The sequence below is a fragment of the Erythrolamprus reginae genome, chromosome 3 (genome assembly GCF_031021105.1).
Source record: "Erythrolamprus reginae isolate rEryReg1 chromosome 3, rEryReg1.hap1, whole genome shotgun sequence".
Classification (NCBI taxonomy): domain Eukaryota; kingdom Metazoa; phylum Chordata; class Lepidosauria; order Squamata; family Dipsadidae; genus Erythrolamprus; species Erythrolamprus reginae.
In genome coordinates this window covers 116975437-116995506 of record NC_091952.1, presented here as the reverse complement: position 1 = coordinate 116995506, position 20070 = coordinate 116975437, and the positions used below count along the sequence as shown (strand labels likewise).

General features: G+C 37.3%; 1 protein-coding gene across 1 annotated transcript in view; it reads right to left on the bottom strand.

Annotated features, from left to right (window-relative positions):
- COL11A1 (collagen type XI alpha 1 chain) overlaps positions 1-20070 on the bottom strand; it is a 308095-nt gene that overhangs the window by 179879 nt on the left and 108146 nt on the right. The window contains exons 7-13 of the mRNA XM_070748567.1: positions 19697-19801; positions 16252-16506; positions 14469-14531; positions 9075-9116; positions 7849-7911; positions 4369-4443; positions 1179-1262 (exon numbers count right to left, since the gene is read on the bottom strand). Of these exons, the coding sequence (XP_070604668.1) occupies positions 1179-1262; positions 4369-4443; positions 7849-7911; positions 9075-9116; positions 14469-14531; positions 16252-16506; positions 19697-19801 (687 nt within the window). The remainder of the gene's footprint in view (positions 1-1178; positions 1263-4368; positions 4444-7848; positions 7912-9074; positions 9117-14468; positions 14532-16251; positions 16507-19696; positions 19802-20070) is intronic.

Genomic DNA, 20070 nt, shown 5'->3' with positions numbered 1-20070 from the left:
ATTATAGTCATAATGCAGGACAGTCATCAATTTGGTCGCTTATGTGACCAATCCTTTTTGAGGTAGATAAGCAAGCAATGCAGTCTTAAAGGGAACCCATGGCTAACTATGTTTGCCAAAAACTGGAATTAAAGGATGGTTTTTGACAAAACCATGAACACAGGACCACGGGATGCTGCAAACAGCTGTAAATGTGGCTCAATTGCCAAGCACCTGAAGTTCAGCGAGGTGACTATGGTGGGGAGGGATGATCATCAGAATTTTGAATCTGGCTTGTAAAAAGCCCCCTTTAGTAAGGTCCAGGAGGGAAGTATTTTAATAGGAAAGTGAACACAAGAACAAGGGGACACAATCTGAAGTTAGTTGGGGGAAAGATCAAAAGCAACATGAGAAAATATTATTTTACTGAAAGAGTAGTAGATGCTTGGAACAAACTTCCAGCAGACGTGGTAGATAAATCCACAGTAACTGAATTTAAACATGCCTGGGATAAACATATATCCATCCTAAGATAAAATACAGAAAATAGTATAAGGGCAGACTAGATGGACCATGAGGTCTTTTTCTGCCATCAGACTTCTATGTTTCTATGTTGCTAGTAGGTTCATTATACTTGTGAATGGCCGCCAAGCTACCAGACATAAGTCAAGGACTACCTTTGTCAAGTGCTGAGAGAATCAGGAGATTCAGACCGTATAAAGGAGAATAAATATTTATTGCAAGCTTTAGCTCTACAAGTCTCTGACCTACTAGCGATCAAAGGAAATGCACGGGAGATAAGAGAGGCATTTAAGGTGGGCTAAACTTAGATCTCTTGCAGGCATACAGGAACTCATGGCTTATGACACATTTGACCCCTCCCTCAGGCTCAGACTGGTCATCTATTACAACATGTGCTATAACCACTCTCTGCGGAATTGGTCCTTGTCTGAATTATCTAATGGGGCTGATATATTCCCACCAATATGGCAGGAGAAGAAGGCCGTAGAGCAGATCTCAATGAAGTTTCCACATCTAATCACTTCTGCTGTAGCTCTATTCGTTTTCAGTTATGGTTCTACTCATGTCAGAAAGCAAATCACAACATGTTTCAATCAATGAGAAACAGAGTCCTTGAAAAAGGGTGGGAGGGAGAGACAAGGATTTCCAGCTTTGCTACGGCCCGCAGCCCAACTTACCCTGGCTTGCTGAAGAATAGCTTGAGCTTGAGCCTCCTGAGGTGAAATTGCTGGGCCTTTCTCACCACCCCCACTGAAGCGGAACTGTACAGAAGAAAATCAAAAGGAAAAATGCAGAATTCATCTCTCTTCATTTATATATCTCTATTCATTAATGAAATAGTTTTTTATTAAACTATTTTTTAAAATCTTTAAAACCCTTCCTTTGATATAATGAGGTTTTATTGAAGTAGATTTTAAGTTGCGTATCTATCACAAGTTTTATTTTTAATTTTAAAAAATTCATTATTTTTTTTAAAAAAAACCACATTCAGAACAGGTTAACATAAAATAAACTGATTTGGATAAAATGTTATTTGTTTATTATTATAATATTTATATACTGCTCATCTCACTCTTTTGATAAGATATGAAGATCGATTTAAAATGGCGCCACTCCAAGCTCTAAAGCTCCCCATGCTTTTGATAGCAATTACTGAGACATTGCAGCCTCAGGACTTCTTTGTGTTGTGGTTTAATCTCCAGTTCTGCCTTTAAAAAATGCAAATATGCAAATATTTCAATGCAAATATGCATTTCAATGCAAATATGCAAATATTACTGGGAACTATAGCTTGCCATGTCTTGGTGCTTTTAATTAGAGATACAGCAACCCCAGGTCATTTTTCACATGAAGAAGTCCCTCTCGATAAAGATGTAGGCCTAAGAAATATCAGTTTCCTCTACTCCGTCACTGGGACTCTAAAGTTAAGTTTTAGAAGACATCACCTCAGAATAGGCCTATTTAAATATTCAAATGGAATTTAGTTCAGTCCTAGAAATTTTAACATCATCATAAATACGTCCTCAAGGGAAGTTGCTTTGGCATATGCTGGCTCTGTTAAAAAGTGCTATTGCTAACATGTGGTAAGCCACCCTGAATCTAAGGAGAAGAGCGGCATAAAAAATTGAATAAATAATTAAAAAATAAAATAAAAAATTAATTGAAGCCACACATTTAATAACTCATGAGCTCAGAAATTTATTTAATTAGTTTGTATCATATGTTCAGACAATAGACCAATTGAAACCTCCTTTTAACACAAACCTGGGCATTTAGGGCCTCTAGGCTATCTATCTATCTATCTATCTATCTATCTATCTATCTATCTATCTATCTATCTATCTATCATCTATCTATCTATCTATCTATCTATCTATCTATCTATCATCTATCTATCTATCTATCTATCTATCTATCTATCTAGCTATTAAATTTCTATGCCGCCCCTCTCCATAGACTCGTATATTCCACCCTTTGGGCCCTGAACAGGCTGTGTTAGGTAAGTCTGGAATTAGAAATCAAAATATGTGTGCCATGGGGGACAAGAGAAAAAGTGAAGTCAGGTCTGGCTACGTGCAGCCACCATGCATTTCATCACTCCACTGGAAGCCACAGGGGGGGGATCTAGGAGAATTCACCATAGCCAACTAGCTATGGTCGTCTCACCATGGCCAGCTCACTGCAGGACAATTCACTATAGCGAATTCCCTGTGGGACAACTTGCAATGGACAACTCCACATAGCATAACTCAATGCGAGACATGTTATCCACCACTATTTCTTTTACATTGTTTCCATTGAGAAAAATGGAAATAATGTCAAAGAAGCAGTGGCGGATAACATTTCTCGCGTTGAGTTATCCCACATGGAATTACCTGTGGTAAGTTACTTCATGGCAAGATGGCTGTGGTGAGTTATCCCGCAGACAGTTGGTTGTGATGAGAGGACCACGGTAAGTTGGCTGTGATGAGATGGCAGTGGTTATATGACTGCTGTGAAACTTTGAGGTCAGTAAGGGGCGTGCATAAGTGCACCAGTGTGCCTTCCATCCCCTGTCCAATTGTCTCTCCTTATCTCATTTATCTTTTCTTCCTTTCAAATATGTTCACCTATACTTTTATATCTTATCTTCTATTCTTTTCTTTACTTATATTATTACATATCTTTCTCTTCAATGTGTATTATGTATTGGACTAACTAACTAAATGAATGAATGAATGAATGAATGAATGAATGAATGAATGAAGAATGAATAAAAAATAAAATAAAATGGCTGCTATGACATGGCTGGGGCAAATTGTCCCATTCCTGCAAGAGGATGAGGAAAAAGTACTTTTCTGCTCCTCTGCAGAGTTTTCCCTTCACTTACAGAAGCCTGAGGACTTAAGGTAATGGAGTTTGGGGATATCCAATAAGGTTACATTGGTTTGGCCTTCCCCAGTTTCTCTTTTTGGGAAAAGTAATTGCCCACTCCTGTTCTAACACGAACAACAGAAAATAAGAGTTCTTTCAAAACCTGATCAAGCCCTACATGGCATTTGACTAGACTATTTACAGGACTGTCTTCTGCCACAAAACTTCCAGCAACCAATCAGGGCCCACAGGGTCAGTCTTCTCCTGGTCCCATTCGCCAGACAATGCTGATTGGTGGGGCCATATGGGAGGGCCTTCTCTGTGGGGGCTCTAGCTGTACGGAACCAACTGCCCCCAGAGACTCGTACTGCCCCCCCCCCCCTTTCTGGCTTCCAAAAGACTGTGAAAACATGGTTCTTCTGCCAGAATGGTGGAAGGAGTGCAGTTCCATTTTCATTAGGGATGCCCTGTTTCTTTAGGAGTGAGCAACACGTATTCGTTTTGTGGTTCTCCAACAACCTAAAACTATGCCAGCACAATCTGGCCATTTCCCTCATTTCAGAGGAACAGTCTGAGACTGTTGTATACTTTGGGATGAAATGTCACTTTGAGCCATAAATGCTGTCACCATGTCACTGGATATATGGTCTTCCTGAAGAACAGAAGACAACATTAAGAACATCAACATCATTCCCAAACCATTACCTACTTCTACTTGAATGAATGATGTGGAAAAGAAACAATCTAACATTTATAGAATAAATAACTGTCTTTTGATTTTTAGCAGAACTATGAACAATATTTAGAATGCTAGCTTTGTTTCATAGCTTGAAAAGTCAGTTTCAGGAATTAGCTCGTTCCTAAAACTATTGCTATTGTCTAACTTCTAAGCGCTTTCCAACAACCAGGACCTAGATGATCCAGTAAGATAAATATTAATAGCTAATCATACTACATTAAAAATTTTATTTGTCCCTTGAAAATGTAACATTTGTAAAATAAAGTAAGACTTACTGGTAACATTAACATTGTACCTGGGGGTCCAGGTAAGCCATCTGCCCCTGGAAGACCAGAACGTCCTGGTGGACCCTAAAACAGAGATTCAGGAAATTAGAAACATCTTACAGCATGTTTAATTACTACAGTTGCAAATTGAAAAGTAGAATGATTAAAATCCCATCTTATGTTCATTTCATCTCACTTCTGCAGCTTTTTAATTAAAATTTCCAGAACACTGTAGACATACTTTTGTGCATGTTTCTTTTAATACATACAGTGCTGTCTACATTTTTCTCTTCATTTCATATGTGGATTTCAGGAACATATATATTTTGCGAGTGCTTTCCCACATAGAAGCATGTATTTGTCTACATCTTGTTCTAATACAGTATTTGCACTGCTGTATTTTCATCTTTAAAACAATTTTTGTTTAGTTTTAAAGTTGTGAAATATATGGCAACATTTATTAATGTGTGTTGTGGTTCAAATCTGGGGTTCAGGAAATGCAAATTAAGAACGTTTACATTCAAGCATTTCTTACATCTTTATGTAAAAATGGATGTTAATAGATTTCTCAATAGTTATGAACCACAAGAATAAAGCACACATATGCTAAGAGCAAAACATCTCAAAACAATTATGAATAGCTTCCTAGAAATTGGCAAATCATTATTGCAAACAGCTGACTAGTCTTTCTTTAATGTCCATAAAGGTAATGTAAAAATATCTCCGTCCTGAGGATACTTTTTAATTCCTTAAATTATTAAACCAGAATTGCAGGCATATGCCAGTGTACAAATTAAAAATCAGATTATACTCAGACATACATTAATCAAAGCTTCTCTAATCACTTCAGTTGCTATGGGCATGCACATACATCATCACATCCTAAATTTATTTCTTTGGCACTGCATATAACATGGTTACAATCAAACTACAAGTAGTCGTTAACGTGTGACTACAACTGAACCCAAAATTTATGTCGCTAAGTGAGAAATTTGTCCTATTTTATGACTTTTCTTGACACATTTGTTAAATGAATCACTGCAGTTGTTGAATTAGTAACACAGCTGTTAAGGGAATCTGGTTTCCCCCTTGACTCTGCTTGTCAGGTGGTTGCAAAAGGTGATCACATGAGCCCTGGACATTGCAACCGTCATAAATGTGAGTCAGTTGTCAAGCATCCGAATGTAAATCACGTGATCCCGAGGATGCTGCCACAGTTGTAAGTGTGAAAATGGTCACTAAGTGAACTGTTGTAAGTCAAAGACTAATTTTGAGCGGAAAATAAACTCAGCTGGGATCTTCTTTGCAAGAATAAACATCAAGTACGTACATAAGTATGAATATACAACTCATGGAGACACATTCAGAATACAAAAATAGCATGGCAAGGGTGAGATTAGCAATGATTTATTTCCTGTGTTTCTTCAATATTTAGATAAGGTGACCTAGTGCTTATCACTTCTTTATCTAAAAAAGTTGTAGGCAGATTCCAGAAACTTTCTAAATGTCTAGGCAGCATAAGTTAATAAAGTAATTTTTTTTTTCAGATTGCACACTAATGGTTTTCCGTTGCCGAAGCTGATGATTGAGCTACTTTGCTTTTGATATTGTCATTTCAGTCCAATTTTATATTTGATAAATTGGTGGATTGTTGCAGAAATGTCATTAGATACACATGTGGTTTTATTCCAATAATATCCAAAGATCTATGCAATTCTGCCTTTAATGCAGTGTTTCTCAATTCTTTTCTGTTATACCCCCCCACCCCCCAAGGAAGAAATAAACTTTTTGCCCTCCCTCAACTCTTCACTGGTTTACAATATTCGGCATTTTTTCACTGAAAAAACTCAAGTGGCTTATCAGCGTGATTGGAGTGTAATGCCTTAATTTATTTGGCTTCATGCTGTCCGCTGTCAACATTTTTAAACACAGTAAACATAGCGTCTCCCACTGTAATCACAAGTGAAGCCAAGCGCTACATGCACTTTGTCATATTTCCTCGTCATAGCTTTCAGGAGACTTACATTTGTCTCATTATCTCCATCTCTCTTCTCCTTTCTTTTCATCCCTGTCAAATATTATTCTATGATGTCTCTTAAGGATTTATTATATGCACTTCATATCTCCTACTCTGTGCTCTAACCTGCAGCAAAAATAGCATGCTCCCTGGGGTCACGCTCCCCCCGGCATCACTCAATGCCCTCCCAGGGGGACCACCTCACTATTTGAGAAACACTACCTTAATGTATGATCATGTATTAGAAATCTCAAAGTGCTGCAATACAAAGCAAAGAAGGAACATGATGGCAACAAAACTGGGGCAGACATACCATGCTAAAAATAATTGTGGTTAATATTTAAAGATTAAGTGGGAAATCAGGAAGGGCAAATGGATTAACCTGTACTAATCTGTTGTACCAGAAGACTAATAGCAAGGCCTTAGATATCTCTTATCTCAAGAGATGTGAACAGTTATCCTTCAGATGTAATAGCAAGCAAAACAAACAGAAAGAGAAACCCAGCTACATTTCCAATTCATCCACCTGTTATCACTAAAAGTCACCCAGAAATAACAAAGACATATACTGATCCGACTTGGGCAATCCACTAAAGCTAGATAATGGAGATTGTCTTCCGACTTGCATTTGCACCACTGATAGCATTTTCCTTTACATTCAATCTCCCTGAACTTATTCAGTGATGTGGACTTGCTTTCAGGAGACCTGGAGAATCCAAAGGCTTCAGGATGTCCCATCTCCTCCATCAACTCTATGAGATGATCTTTAGGTGGCAGAATTTAGACCCAGGTCCCTGCATGTCCTATCTGTACAGCGACAAAAAGTATCTAACCCTATCCTGGAGAACCTCTAAAAATCTCATTATTTCTAATTAGAAGAGTGTCAAATTTGACCTGAAATGGATCAAACACCTAAAACACTTGAATTCATTATCAGTTGTGATGGGCGAACTGAACCCGCACAATTCAGGTCCGTACCGAATTTTGCGGTGTTTGGTATGCCGAACACGAACCCGAATTTTTTTCAAACTTCGGGCAAAGTTCGGAGTCATGTTCGGCATTCTGAGCTTTGACGTCACCGGCAGGTTGCTAAGGACGCCAAGGTGATCACTTCCTGGATTCCATGGAATCCAGGAAGTGATCACCTTGGCGTCCTTAGCAACCTGCCGGCAATGTCAAAGCTCCGCCGCAGGAATCTCTTCGTGGAAGGGATTCCCCATTCGGGTTCGAGTTCAGGTTCGGCCGAATTTTGCGTAAAGTTTGTCCGAACTTGCCGAACCCAAACACCATTGGGTTCGTCCATCACTAATTATCAGAATGAAGGTATTTTATCTATATTACATTATACACAAAAGTAAGCTACAGCAAGAAATTACAAAACAGTTGCACATCCTTAAGAATTGTTTACATTCCCCACCATTCAATTTGGCATGTTTGGACTGCTCATTTGCAACCTATGGAGACTTACTTACCCTATCACCCGGGTCACCAGCAGGACCAATGGGACCTTGCATACCAGCGGAGCCTGAATGACCCTATAAATAAAGGCAATATTTATATACATATATATTAGTCATCCTAAATAATTATTTACAACAATTAGAGGCAATTTGGGGGATTTTTTAAAATTATTTTTTTGTTAGGAAACAAAGTTCCTGTCATTGTTACAGTTATAGATCAGTTCATCAAAATTCACATACAGTGGTACATCTACCTACAAATGCATATACTTACGAACTTTTCTAGATAAGAACTGGGTGTTCAAGATTTTTTTGCTTCTACTCAAGAACCATTTTCCACTTACAAACCCAAGCCTCCAAAACTGTAACCAGAAAAGGCAGGGAGAAGCCTCCATGGGGCTTCTCTAGGAATCTCCTCGGAGGAAACACGGCCTCTACCCTCCCTGTAGTTTCCCCAATCACGCACATTATTTGCTTTTACATTGATTCCTATGGGAAAATTGCTTCTTCTTACAAACTTTTCTACTTAAGAACCTGGTCACAAAAGGAATTAAGTTCGTAAGTAGAGGTACAGTACCACTCTCCTTATATTCATATACATGTATATGAATTTTGATAAACCAATTTACAATTGATTAGGAGCAATTTTGATTAAGGACTCACAGAATATGTGAGCTAGTAATGTTTGTCCAACAGAAACAAAAACACAGGTAGGTAAACGACACCATTTCCAAATGGAACATTCTGTACTCAGTGAAAATTTATATTATATACATATGAGCCCTAAAGTAGTCATGCAACTACCTTTCTTAATAGTATCATTCATTTTATTTAAATCATATTTAGAAAGCATATACAGGGGTGATTGCCTTTAACACCGCTACCAGTGCACCGCACACATGGCTTCGGTTCTGTTACATGCGTGCATGTGCTATGCACGCACCCCCCAGTATGTTTTTGCTTGTGCGCATGCACAGGAAGCAAAAATGCGCTAAAATCTCGCAAGGGGACTTTCAAGAAACATCTGTGCATGCACAAAAACTAAAAATTGCCAAAATCTCTCTTGTGCACATCCACATTTTGCTTCTGTGCATGTGCATGAAGCAAAAATATGAAAAAATGAAGAAAAAAGATGCTGAATCCACTGGACTGGCTCTGTAGCGGCCATGTACAAATTGTGCAATCTGGTGGTCGCTACCAATGTACCAGTAGCAATCTATTACTGAGCATATACTTACGGGCGGTCCTGGAGGTCCTGGAGGTCCTTCAATAAGCATTCCCTAAGGAAGGTGAGACATGTATTGCATATTATTTAATGTACAAATGTCAAATATGTAGCATTTACATTAGCAAGTGTGAATAACATAAAATAAACCATAATTTGCAAAACTTTTTGTGCTACATATTTTTTTCTTGTGTTAAAAACTTTGTGATTATCAGTAGTCTAGGGAAGGTGAATTAGACTTCTTAGGCTTTCTAGCTAACATTTATCTAGTCGGGCTTCATCCTAGTTCTATCTACTTTGTCAGAGTTGTGTGTTTGTAATGCAGCTGCCATCACTTAGTTTGCTTAGAGACCAACTGGCCTGCTGTCCCTTTGGTTGTTCTACCTAAGGTCAATAGGACTCCCTAAAAAGTCTCTTAACTGGGTTCAAAAAATAAAGCTTACAACAACTGAGGAATAAGCCTTAGGCCACCCAGCTTCAAAGAATGATGCTAGAAGCTATTCCATTCCCTCCTGTTGGGAATAGTTTGAGGAAATATAAAAACAGGTTCATTAAGTCTTCCAAAGTGCAATAGGTACTACAATTATGATTGAAAATGGTTAATTAAAGAATGATTAATTGATTATTAATTAATAATAACTAAAGGAGGTCAGTATCAATCACACAACAAAATACAAATACCAGATGGAATTTCGACACAAAACTACAGCAATCTGTTCAAAAGTCTCATTATCTCACATGCCCACAGGTTTCAAAACACAGATTAGAAAAAGGGAACTCTGAAAGGGATTTTCTAAAACTATTTTTCCAAAAGGAAGGAAAACTTGAGTGTCATTGAACAGTGTTACAGGCATCCAATCCCTGAGATATATAGATCTCTGTTAACCTTTTCTAGCCTATGAAGGTTCCATATCACAGATCCTCAAACTTGGCAACTTTAAGACTTGTGGACTTCAATTCCCAGAATTCTCCAGCCCGCTATGGTGGGTGGAAAATTCTAGGAGTTGAAGTCCACAATTCTTAAAGTTGCCAAGTTTGAAGACCTCTGGACTCTAAATCTAGATGTATTCACCATGGAAAGCTTCAGTCTATTTCTAAATTTATCAATCATTGAATTCCCTGCCAATGTTGCACATATTTATTTTTTGATACCTCTCTGCTACTCTTTATTCCCCCACATGCTATTGAATTGGTACCAATTTTCCGCTCTTAAAAAGGATTATTTCTTCTATTAAGAATAGTCTTTCTCAGTTTAGCTTATTCCAGTTGAATTGCAACTTCAATGCTCCCAAATTCACAGCAAATATAGACATGTTGAATGGGAAGTCTGGGATTTGTTGTCCTCAATGAACTAAATTGAAAAATGATTTGACACTCTGGTTTAAGTGATTCTAGCCAACTTACAGAATTACACTCAAAGGCATATTCAGAATTATCTACATTCTCTGTGGCTGTGGTTCAAAGAATAAATACAGGTGAGACAGCATAATTGCAGAGCTTCCATAGTTGACCTCTTAAGTAATCCTAGGCAATCTGAATTACATGGTGATTAAAAGATCTCTCTAATCCCACTTCATGGAGTGGTTTCTAAATGTATTGTTGCCTTTAGATCTTTAAAAAAAAAAAAAAGCCCTAAAAGGAAATTAGTTTTCAGTGTAGATAAAAATGTCCATGAAAATCATCACCGTATTAAATTTAGCCTTTGTTAAAAACCTGCCAGTAGCCTCACATGCTCCATATATTATTTTTATTATATGGTTCCCAAGAAATATTCTAAACTCTTGTGTTTTTGAACAGTTGGAAGCCAACTGCTTTTTATAATGGGGCAATGATATCAACAGAAAAAGTACAGCCAAATTTTGGAGCTTATTTTGGTAAGAAATTTAGTGTTCTATATACAATATAGGTCACCAAGTGAAACAAAGGCTAAGTACCATATTTGCATCCTTATTTTACAAGAAATGCAAAAAACAACCACACACCATTCTGAATTGGCAATTCATCACAGGGTGATTTTCAGTGGTGTGATATTGTGGGTACAAAAAGTTTAGATTAAAACTACATGTGACCCAAAGTCTACATGTTGCCCTGCCTTAGCCAAGCACTTACTGGAGGAGTCAAACTGTTGATGATCATTAGAAAGATATTATTTTTGCATAATCCGGCGAAAGGAAATCTTTTCACATAAAAATACAAATGAGTCACACACAGAACAAAACCTACAATTATCATGACACCTGTATTTGTATATATTAGGAATTTTTCTTTATAAATACATCCAGTTCTTAAATCTTTCACTGGGGCAACACACTAGCAGGTACAATAATATATCAAAGGAAAAACACTTTACTCATATATTATCTTTATTCCAATTGGAAACCTAATATAATTTGTTAGTTTTGCTTCTTGAAAGGAATATATCTAGCAGTTCCATCATAAGCACTGATTTTTCAACACAAATCTTACAGAAGCTAAGTTAAAAACTAGATGCCTTTTTGTTTTAGTACAGGTAATACTTTATAATGTTTCAGAATCTCTTCATATTGTTACTGGTTTATTAAGATAGTATTTGCATTGTGTCCTTGACAGTGATGTATTAACCATTAAGCAGACTATGGTTAGGGCACCAGGCACAAAGGGGACACCAGAAAGTTGAGAAAGGGGGGGGAAACCCAATGAAGATTTGTTTTTTGAAAAAGGAGGGGGTTATCAAGATTTGTCAGTGTTTAGAGCACCGGTGAGCCTTAATCCCCCACTGTTCCTTGACCAGTTAGAGAAAGATCTAGCACAAGAGTGGGGATAAATGGCCATTTTATGACTTGTGGACTTCAACTCAGAATTCCAAAGCCAACCATGCTCAGTCATGCTGGCTCAGGAATTCTGGGAGTTTAAGTCCACTAGTCATAAGGCATAGTTCCCTCTAAGCTGAGCAGTGAGCAATCGCTCACTTAAAAATCATCATCAACTCGGAGTTTTCCAAACCTGCCCAGAAGCCGAGAGGGAAGGGGTGAGAGGGAAGGAGAGAGAGAGGAAGAGAGGAAGAGAGAGAAACAGATAGAAAAAAGAGAGGAAGGAAAAGAGAGAGAAAAAGAATGGGAGTAAGGAAGAGAGAAAGAAAATCAAAATCTAGTTTGAAACTAGCTCAACTATTTAAGTGGCATTTTGGTATTGATAGAGTTGCCCTATTATGAGCTATTATGTTATAGACACACAGTACAGTATTTTATTTTGAAATTCTCTGAGGCAAAACAGGGTGGGTTTTTTATTTGTTTGTTTGTTTGTTTGTTTGTTTGTTTGTTTATTATTTCTGTGCCGCCCAGTCCCGAAGGGACTGCCGCTCAGACACTATACTTTTCCGCCCACCCCCCAAAAAATTAGAGAGAACACTGTCATAAGGTCCCATCGTTCAGTACCCCCCATCTAGCATGTGCCACAGAAAGGATTAACAGTAACCTGGGGAGACAGACATTCATTGGAGTCCTTTTTAAAAAAAGCAACGTTTCTCTATTATTGATGTGGATTCAATTTTGGATGTTATATTTTCTATTTTGCTATCACAGGCTAGCAGCAATATCTTATTACTATACTCCTCCTAAAGGAGATAGTGAAAATAACTATTGCCAGAAGTGGCAATTTTGACAAAAGATGAAAAGGAACATTTTAAAATTGAGAAATGGTGGCAAATTGGAAGAAAACTCCCACAAATCAGAAAGGTACAGCATTTATGATCTAGTATAAAACTCATTCTTACAAAAAGATGATTCAGAATAATGATCAAGTGTCTCTGCTGGTGCTTCTGGCTTTTCCCAGACTTATCTTTCAACAGGTAATAGAATAATAAACATCTGAGAAGCTTGCAACATCTTGGAAGCATGAAATGCCCATTTATGGCAAAGTGTGTGGGGGGAATGGAGCCTACAAGTCTTCCTAGGTGAAATGGCATTCTTAAACAGACAGACAGGGTCCGCAGCTTGGTTGTCCTCCTGGATCCATAGCTGAGCCTTGAACACCACCTCTCGGCTGTGCCCAGGGAGACCTTTGCCCAGGTTTGCCTGGTTTACCAGTTACGGCCCTATCTGGACCAGCAGGCTCTATGCACAGTCACTCAGGTCCTCATCACCGCCCGTCTTGATTATTGCAATGCGCTCTACATGGGGCTACCTTTGAAGAGTGTTCAGAGACTGCAAATATTCCAGAATGCAACCACGCGAGCTGTCATGGGTGTACATTGGTACACCCATATAACACCTACACTCCGCGAGTTGCACTTGCTTCCTATTAGTCTCTAGGCACAATTCAAGGTGTTGGTTATTACCTATAAAGCCCTTCATGGCTCAGGGCCAGACTATTTACGCTAACGCCTCTTGCCGCATACCTCCCAGAGACCTATAAGAGCACACAGACCTGGCCTCCTCCATGTCCCATCGACTAAGCAATGCAAGTTGGTGGGACCGTGGGGGAGGGCCTTCTCTGTTGCTGCCCCAGCTCTATGGAATCAACTCCCCCCCCCAATGTCCGTACTGCTCCCACTCTACTGGCCTTCCATAAGGCCATAAAGACCTGGCTTTGCCAGCAGGCCTGGGGGCCATAAACTAACAACCATCATGGCCAAATCATATGAATGGTATCTATGCATGTTGTTGTGACTAGTATGAATGATACATATGCACGTTGTTGTGATTGTTCTATCATGGGTTTTTTAATGAGGGTTTTGTTGTTTTAGATTTTATATTCAACTTCTTTTATTGTATTGTACTATATTGTTTATTGTAAGCCGCCCTGAGTCCTTTGGGATTGGGCTGCATAGAAGTAGAATTAAATAAATAAAATAAAATAAATAAATAAACAGGTCTTAAAATAATGTAGCCTTAAAGACAAACCCACTGATTCAAAATCTGATGTCAATCAGGCCCCTGAATGTTCTTTTACAAGGAAAACACATCTTATTTTGGTAAATGGACGAGGAGAAACACTGGGAATGTTAGATTGGGTTTATTTAAAAAAACCTAAATAAAACTTTCAGGGAAAAGAAAAAAGAAAATCTCAAAAGGAAATGAAGAAAAATACTTTCAGGTCCAAAGCAAGGACTGGATACTTACATAATAGTATATTAAGAATCTAAGCATAGTATATAAATATCATCGTGATGAAGTAACATACTGTACTAAAACTGAGAAGGAGCTATAAATGGTTAATATGTTTAAATTTAGTACTACTACTTTTTTACAGCTGTCACTCAGTTATTCGCTGTTCTATTTTTTTCTGATTTTATTAACTATGTTATATTTTTCATTGCATTTCATACGTTCTAGTTGTTATACTTGCCTGTATATTTATTTTATACAGTAGTTAAAATTTTATCATTTTTTATATAATATATGTATAATATATAAAATAGTATACTCACAGGTTCAATGACAGCTGCTTCTCCTTTCTGTCCTTTTTCTCCATATGCATGATGGCCATTCACCTGCCAAATCAATGCACAAATATATAAGGATAAAGGTAACAATAACAACAACAATGGGTCCTTGGAAAGGGCTCAATGGGCAATCAAAAATGCCAAATTCAGTCTGAACATTTGGCTAACTGTGCAAAGAACTATAATATTTAATAAGACTTAAACACCTTGTTTCTGAGATCTTTCTCAAACTCTTAGAATTTGTTGGTCTTTCATTGGACCTTCACAAAACTGAAAACGGAAGCATGCCATAAGCCTGAATGCTTTGATCAGTTCTTAATCTGCAAGTGAGTCCCTAAATTCCATGGGAGATTAATATGCTGCTTTATATTAATACAAGCTTCTATCCAGTCTTAACTGCACTGATAGAAACTCAATCCTATGCGGAGTTGCCTGGGACAGAACTTCGAATATCTGCATATAAAGTGTGTATTGATCAACAAAATAGTTCCTCATATTAATAAACTAATAAACAAAATAGCTTAGAATACATCCAAATCAACATCTCTGATGTAGACATATGATGCACGCCCTTCATATTAATATTAACAGTGGAGTGCAGTCTGTACTACAAAGTTCTCTTATGATAATAATGTTTTCTTTTTAAAAAAGAATCCAAGAGTTATATCCATGATTGTCAATTTGTAAGTATTAACATTTTTTGTTCCATAGATTCAAAAATGTTTGTGGCAGGCAGGGTTTGTATGTGTGTGTGTGTGTGTTGTGAATGCGCGTGCACACCCACATACACATACAGAGACTTAAGTTTATTTACTGAAGGAGTTATGGGAATTAAGCAGTCATAAACACAAATGGTTTGTAAATACAAATTCTATATCCAATCATTTGTGCATGTGGGAGCGCAAATCCATTTATTTAGAGTCTTACTTATTTACAAGTGGTCCTCACCTTATGGGCACAGTTGACCCCAATGTTTCCATTGATAAGCAAGGCAGTTGTTAAGTGAATTGCGCTCCATTTTATGACATTTTTGTCCTAGCTGTTAAGCAAATCATTTCATTTGTTAAGTGACTCATGCAGTCGTTAAGCGAACCTGGCATCCCCACTGACTTTGTTTGTGGGAAGCCAGATGGGAACGTTATAAATGGTGATCACAAAGTAATACAACACAACACATGAAGTGGATGTGAACTTCCAAATTCAGAGTTCTATGTTCATACTAGGTGATTATTTTTTTAAAGAAAATCCATTTTTTTAACCAACTCATTTTTATGGAAGTATACATAGGTAGTCCTTGCTTAACAACCACTCACATAATGACGATTCAAAATTATAATGGATTTCAAAAACATTACTTACAATCCATCCTTGAAGTTATGTTTGTCATGCTTGAAAACTGGCTCACATTTACAATTGGTTACAGTGTCTTGTGGTAATTATTCTTGGTGTTTTAGCCAAAATCACCAGTTGGCGATTCACCTAAGCACCATGTGGCTTGCTTAATAATCACATAATTATCTTCATAACTGTGGTGACTGTCTTGAAATTGTCATAAAAACAATTGTGAAATCAAATTGAGACTCATGGTGACCTATCCAATTACCACAATTCAGACCTCAGTTGTGGTTGTTAAGTGAAGACTACCTGTAAATATTCCTTTTCCATTTTCCATCTCTAATTAAATGATAGAAAGTATAGACACCCATAAAAAAAAAACCTCTAGCCATTAATTCATCTTTGAAGACTGTCTCAGATGTATCCAACTTACAGTTGTTTCTGTGATATCAGTCTCTGCAGGAACTCCAGGCCCAAAGTCCTCATTAGTAGAACTGGTTGGTTTCTCTTCATATTCTTTATATTCATAAAAATCGTATTCGCCTAAATCTCCATCTACCACAACTTCAGCTTCGCTGTGGTCTACTCCTCTGTTTCCATAATCTGTTTCCTCATTATTTTTAGTCTTTGAATTATAATCCTCTCCCGTTATGTATTCTTCAGTAAATACTTCTTCAACAGGAATTTGCTATTCATGTCAGCAGTAGAGGTTTGGAGGAATAGGATGAATATGTGGATTATAGTTAGTAAAGCAGTGTAAGCATTTTGCAGATTTTAATGTAATGGTTTGCAAAACAAAATAACATCTTTTAACTTGTTTCTGAAAAACTCAGAAGCCAGTTTTTCAGAGTTATTAAAAGAATGCTTCAATTACACATAGTTATGTGTAATTAAATTAATTATTTTGAAGATTTATAATTTATGCATATATTAAACAAAATCCTGTGTAGACTGTAGACTGATTCAATGTAGTTAGATTATTTAGTGACAGATCTCACTAGTCCAATATTTTAAATTGAATTTTTTAGGTATCCCATTCCTAAGACATAACTACAGTAATGTCTCTGTGAATGTTTATTTACCAGAATTACATCGAAGTTTCTATGCTTGGCTTCACACATATCAATGTCAGTAACAGTGTGCAAAATATGTACCAAGCTCTAATGAGATATTGATTAATGCTATGTAACTGTCATACTTTTATGTCCTAAAATGATTTGCCAAGCATTTTAAAGGAGTTTGCAGATGTCATCCAAACCCTTTCTTTTTCTTTGAGAAATCATGGAGTAAATGCATCCTGCCAAAAACCTGGAAATAGGCAAATGTTCTTCTTAAGACTCAAATAATTAAGAGTAATCTGTAATGACACTGATACTAGCTACTAGACACTGATTTTATTTATTTATTATTTATTACTTAGATTTGTATGCCGCCCCTCTCCGAAGACTCGGGGCGGCTCACAACACGTGGAAACAAATCATAAATAATTTGACAATTTAAAATATTAAAGATTTAAAAAAAGACCCCATATACTAACAGATATACACACAAGCATACCATATATAAATTAAACATGCCCGGGGGAAGATGTTTCAGTTCCCCCATGCCTGACGGCAAAGGTGGGTTTTAAGGAGTTTACGGAAGGCAGGAAGAGTAGGGGCAGTTCTAATCTCTGGGGGGAGTTGGTTCCAGAGGGCCGGTGCCGCCACAGAGAAGGCTCTTCCCCTGGGGCCCGCCAACCGACATTGTTTAGTTGACGGGACCCGGAGAAGGCCCACTCTGTGGGACCTAATCGGTCGCTGGGATTCGTGCGGCTACCACGAATACTCGATAAATACTAGACTACCAGCATACTCGATAAATACAAGAACCAACATGGGTTTGTCAAGAATAAGTCATGTCAAACCAAACCAAACTGATCTCCTTTTGGATAGAGTGATCAATTTAATAAACCATTAAAATGTGATAGATCTCGTACATCTGATTTCAGCAAAATATTTGTTAAAATTTCCATATTAGACCAGCATAGAAAATGGGAAAATGTGGATTCCCTACAAACATCATTATAAATTTAATATTTTTATCTATCAAATTTAGGCAATATCCATTTCACTATCTAAGTGATTCTGGGCGATTTACAGTTAAAAATATTCTTTGAACAATTGTTCTCAATGTGTAAATATATACCACATTGAAAGAAGCTGTTTTAGCCAGCAGGGTGCTGCATGAGGTGTTTGTCCCATCTTCCCCCTGCTCCCCACCACCACCACCACTGGCAGCCTGCAGAGGAGAACTACAATTCTGATCCAGCCCTCGAAGAAATCCAGTTCGACACTTCTGGACTAGATAATCTGCAGGGCCCTGTCCAATCTTTTATTATATGAATATACAATAAGATTTTTTTTAAAAAAACACTGTATCCATGCACACCTAAAGCAGAACCAATGAAAGCTAAGTCTTTTTATCTGAATGCACTGTTTTGCAAAATCTTAAACTCATCCAAGTTCAATTTTATATCCTTAATAAAGAAAACGTTGTTCAATATTGATTGAACATAAAAAGCCACTATCACAGAAGACAGCAACTCTGTAAATTCTGATTGAGAGCTGTGTGAAACCAAGCATTAAACTGTTAAGCAGTAGCATTAGTTAAATAGCATTTTCTTCAATATGCAGAGAAGTTAGCTTTAGAATAAGACCAATCGAGCCCCACAGTAAACGTATTTGCTTTAGCAGAATCCAAAAACTTTAGAAACTGTTGCTTAAAATCTCATATTTTTTCAGCAGGGCAATATTTATGAACCGCACCATCCACATTCATAAATATTAGCTGATTATGCATACTCAGAAATGAGCAGATATCAGGAACAGAAAGTTTAAGGCTAATTTTCAATAAAGCTTTTGATTCATAGCCTAAAGAAAGATACGTTTAGATAGCAGTGCATATTTTTCAAATGCAGCTGGATTGTAAATATTAAGGTACAGAAACAAATATCCCTTAACCAGGATATGAGTACAGTACTTGATAAAAGGTATGTGTATAGGTTCCCATACTGAACTGGAAACCGTGCAAGCAGAAGAGCAGAAGACATCCAGATGCTTATCTTTATGGTAGTATGCATCTAGATAGCATAGTTACACCTACTTAATCTCACTCACTATTTGGTAAAAATGTGAATAAACTGACTCCCTTGTACATAGCCAAGTGACTATTCTCAAGACTTCAATCATCATCCACTTACTACGGGGTGTTTTTTTTCTTCTTAAGTAGGAATCTCAATTGGAGCACATCTTGTCTATAATGACTACTGAAAAAACCTTAATACTTCCTTTCATGCTACTGAAATCAAAAGTGTGGGCAATGTCTTATTACATGCTTAGCTTTCCTTGAACTTTGCTTGGCCATTATTGAATGTTTCATTTGACATCCAAAAATGTATGCGATTGCATTCCTACAGAAAATAGGAATCTCTTGAAGTCATTTCTCTGGTAAAGACTGAATGTGACTATGAAATACCTCTCATATAAAACACACATGACTTTAGTTCTTAACTGTTCTCTTAAATGATATTATTTTATTTATTTATTAGATATTTTTTTTAATCCTGCCTTTATTATTTTGGAAGTAAGGAGGTAAACATACATAATACTCCTTCCTTGTCCTGTTTTCCTCACAACAACCCTGTGAGGTGGGTTGGGCTAAGAAAGAATGACTGGCCCAGAGGAACTTTCATGCCTAATGCAAGAGTAGAATTCACAAGCGAGATTTAACCACTACACCAAGCTGGTTTTCTAGCTGATAATGACATGCTAATATTTTTTTTACTGATGAAAATCTTTGAAATAGCCCCGTCTTTCTATTTATCTATCCTTCATTACCTCATTTCGTCCAGTTGTTTGTGTAGGAATCGCAGTCTGGTAAGCGTCAGTTCCATAGTCAACTTCAGCCACATTATACTCATGATATTCATCAACAATGTTGGCCTAATGCGAAAGGGAAAAAGTACAAAGTTAACAGGCAAGAGAAAAGGGCAAATACTTAAGGAGAGTTTCTGTTTAGCAAGATTACAATATTAGCCAGGGGTGTTTTCATCTACTAAGGGTTAGAGCTACTGGTTGTCATCATCACAGATCTTCCAAGCTCAGTCAAGGAGAGATCTTGATTATAGCTGAGCTACTTTTACCCCTAGTTTGCCTCTGGCTGCAGCTTGAGAGTTTTTCTTCTTCTTGGATGGCAGTGTTTCAGATTTTTT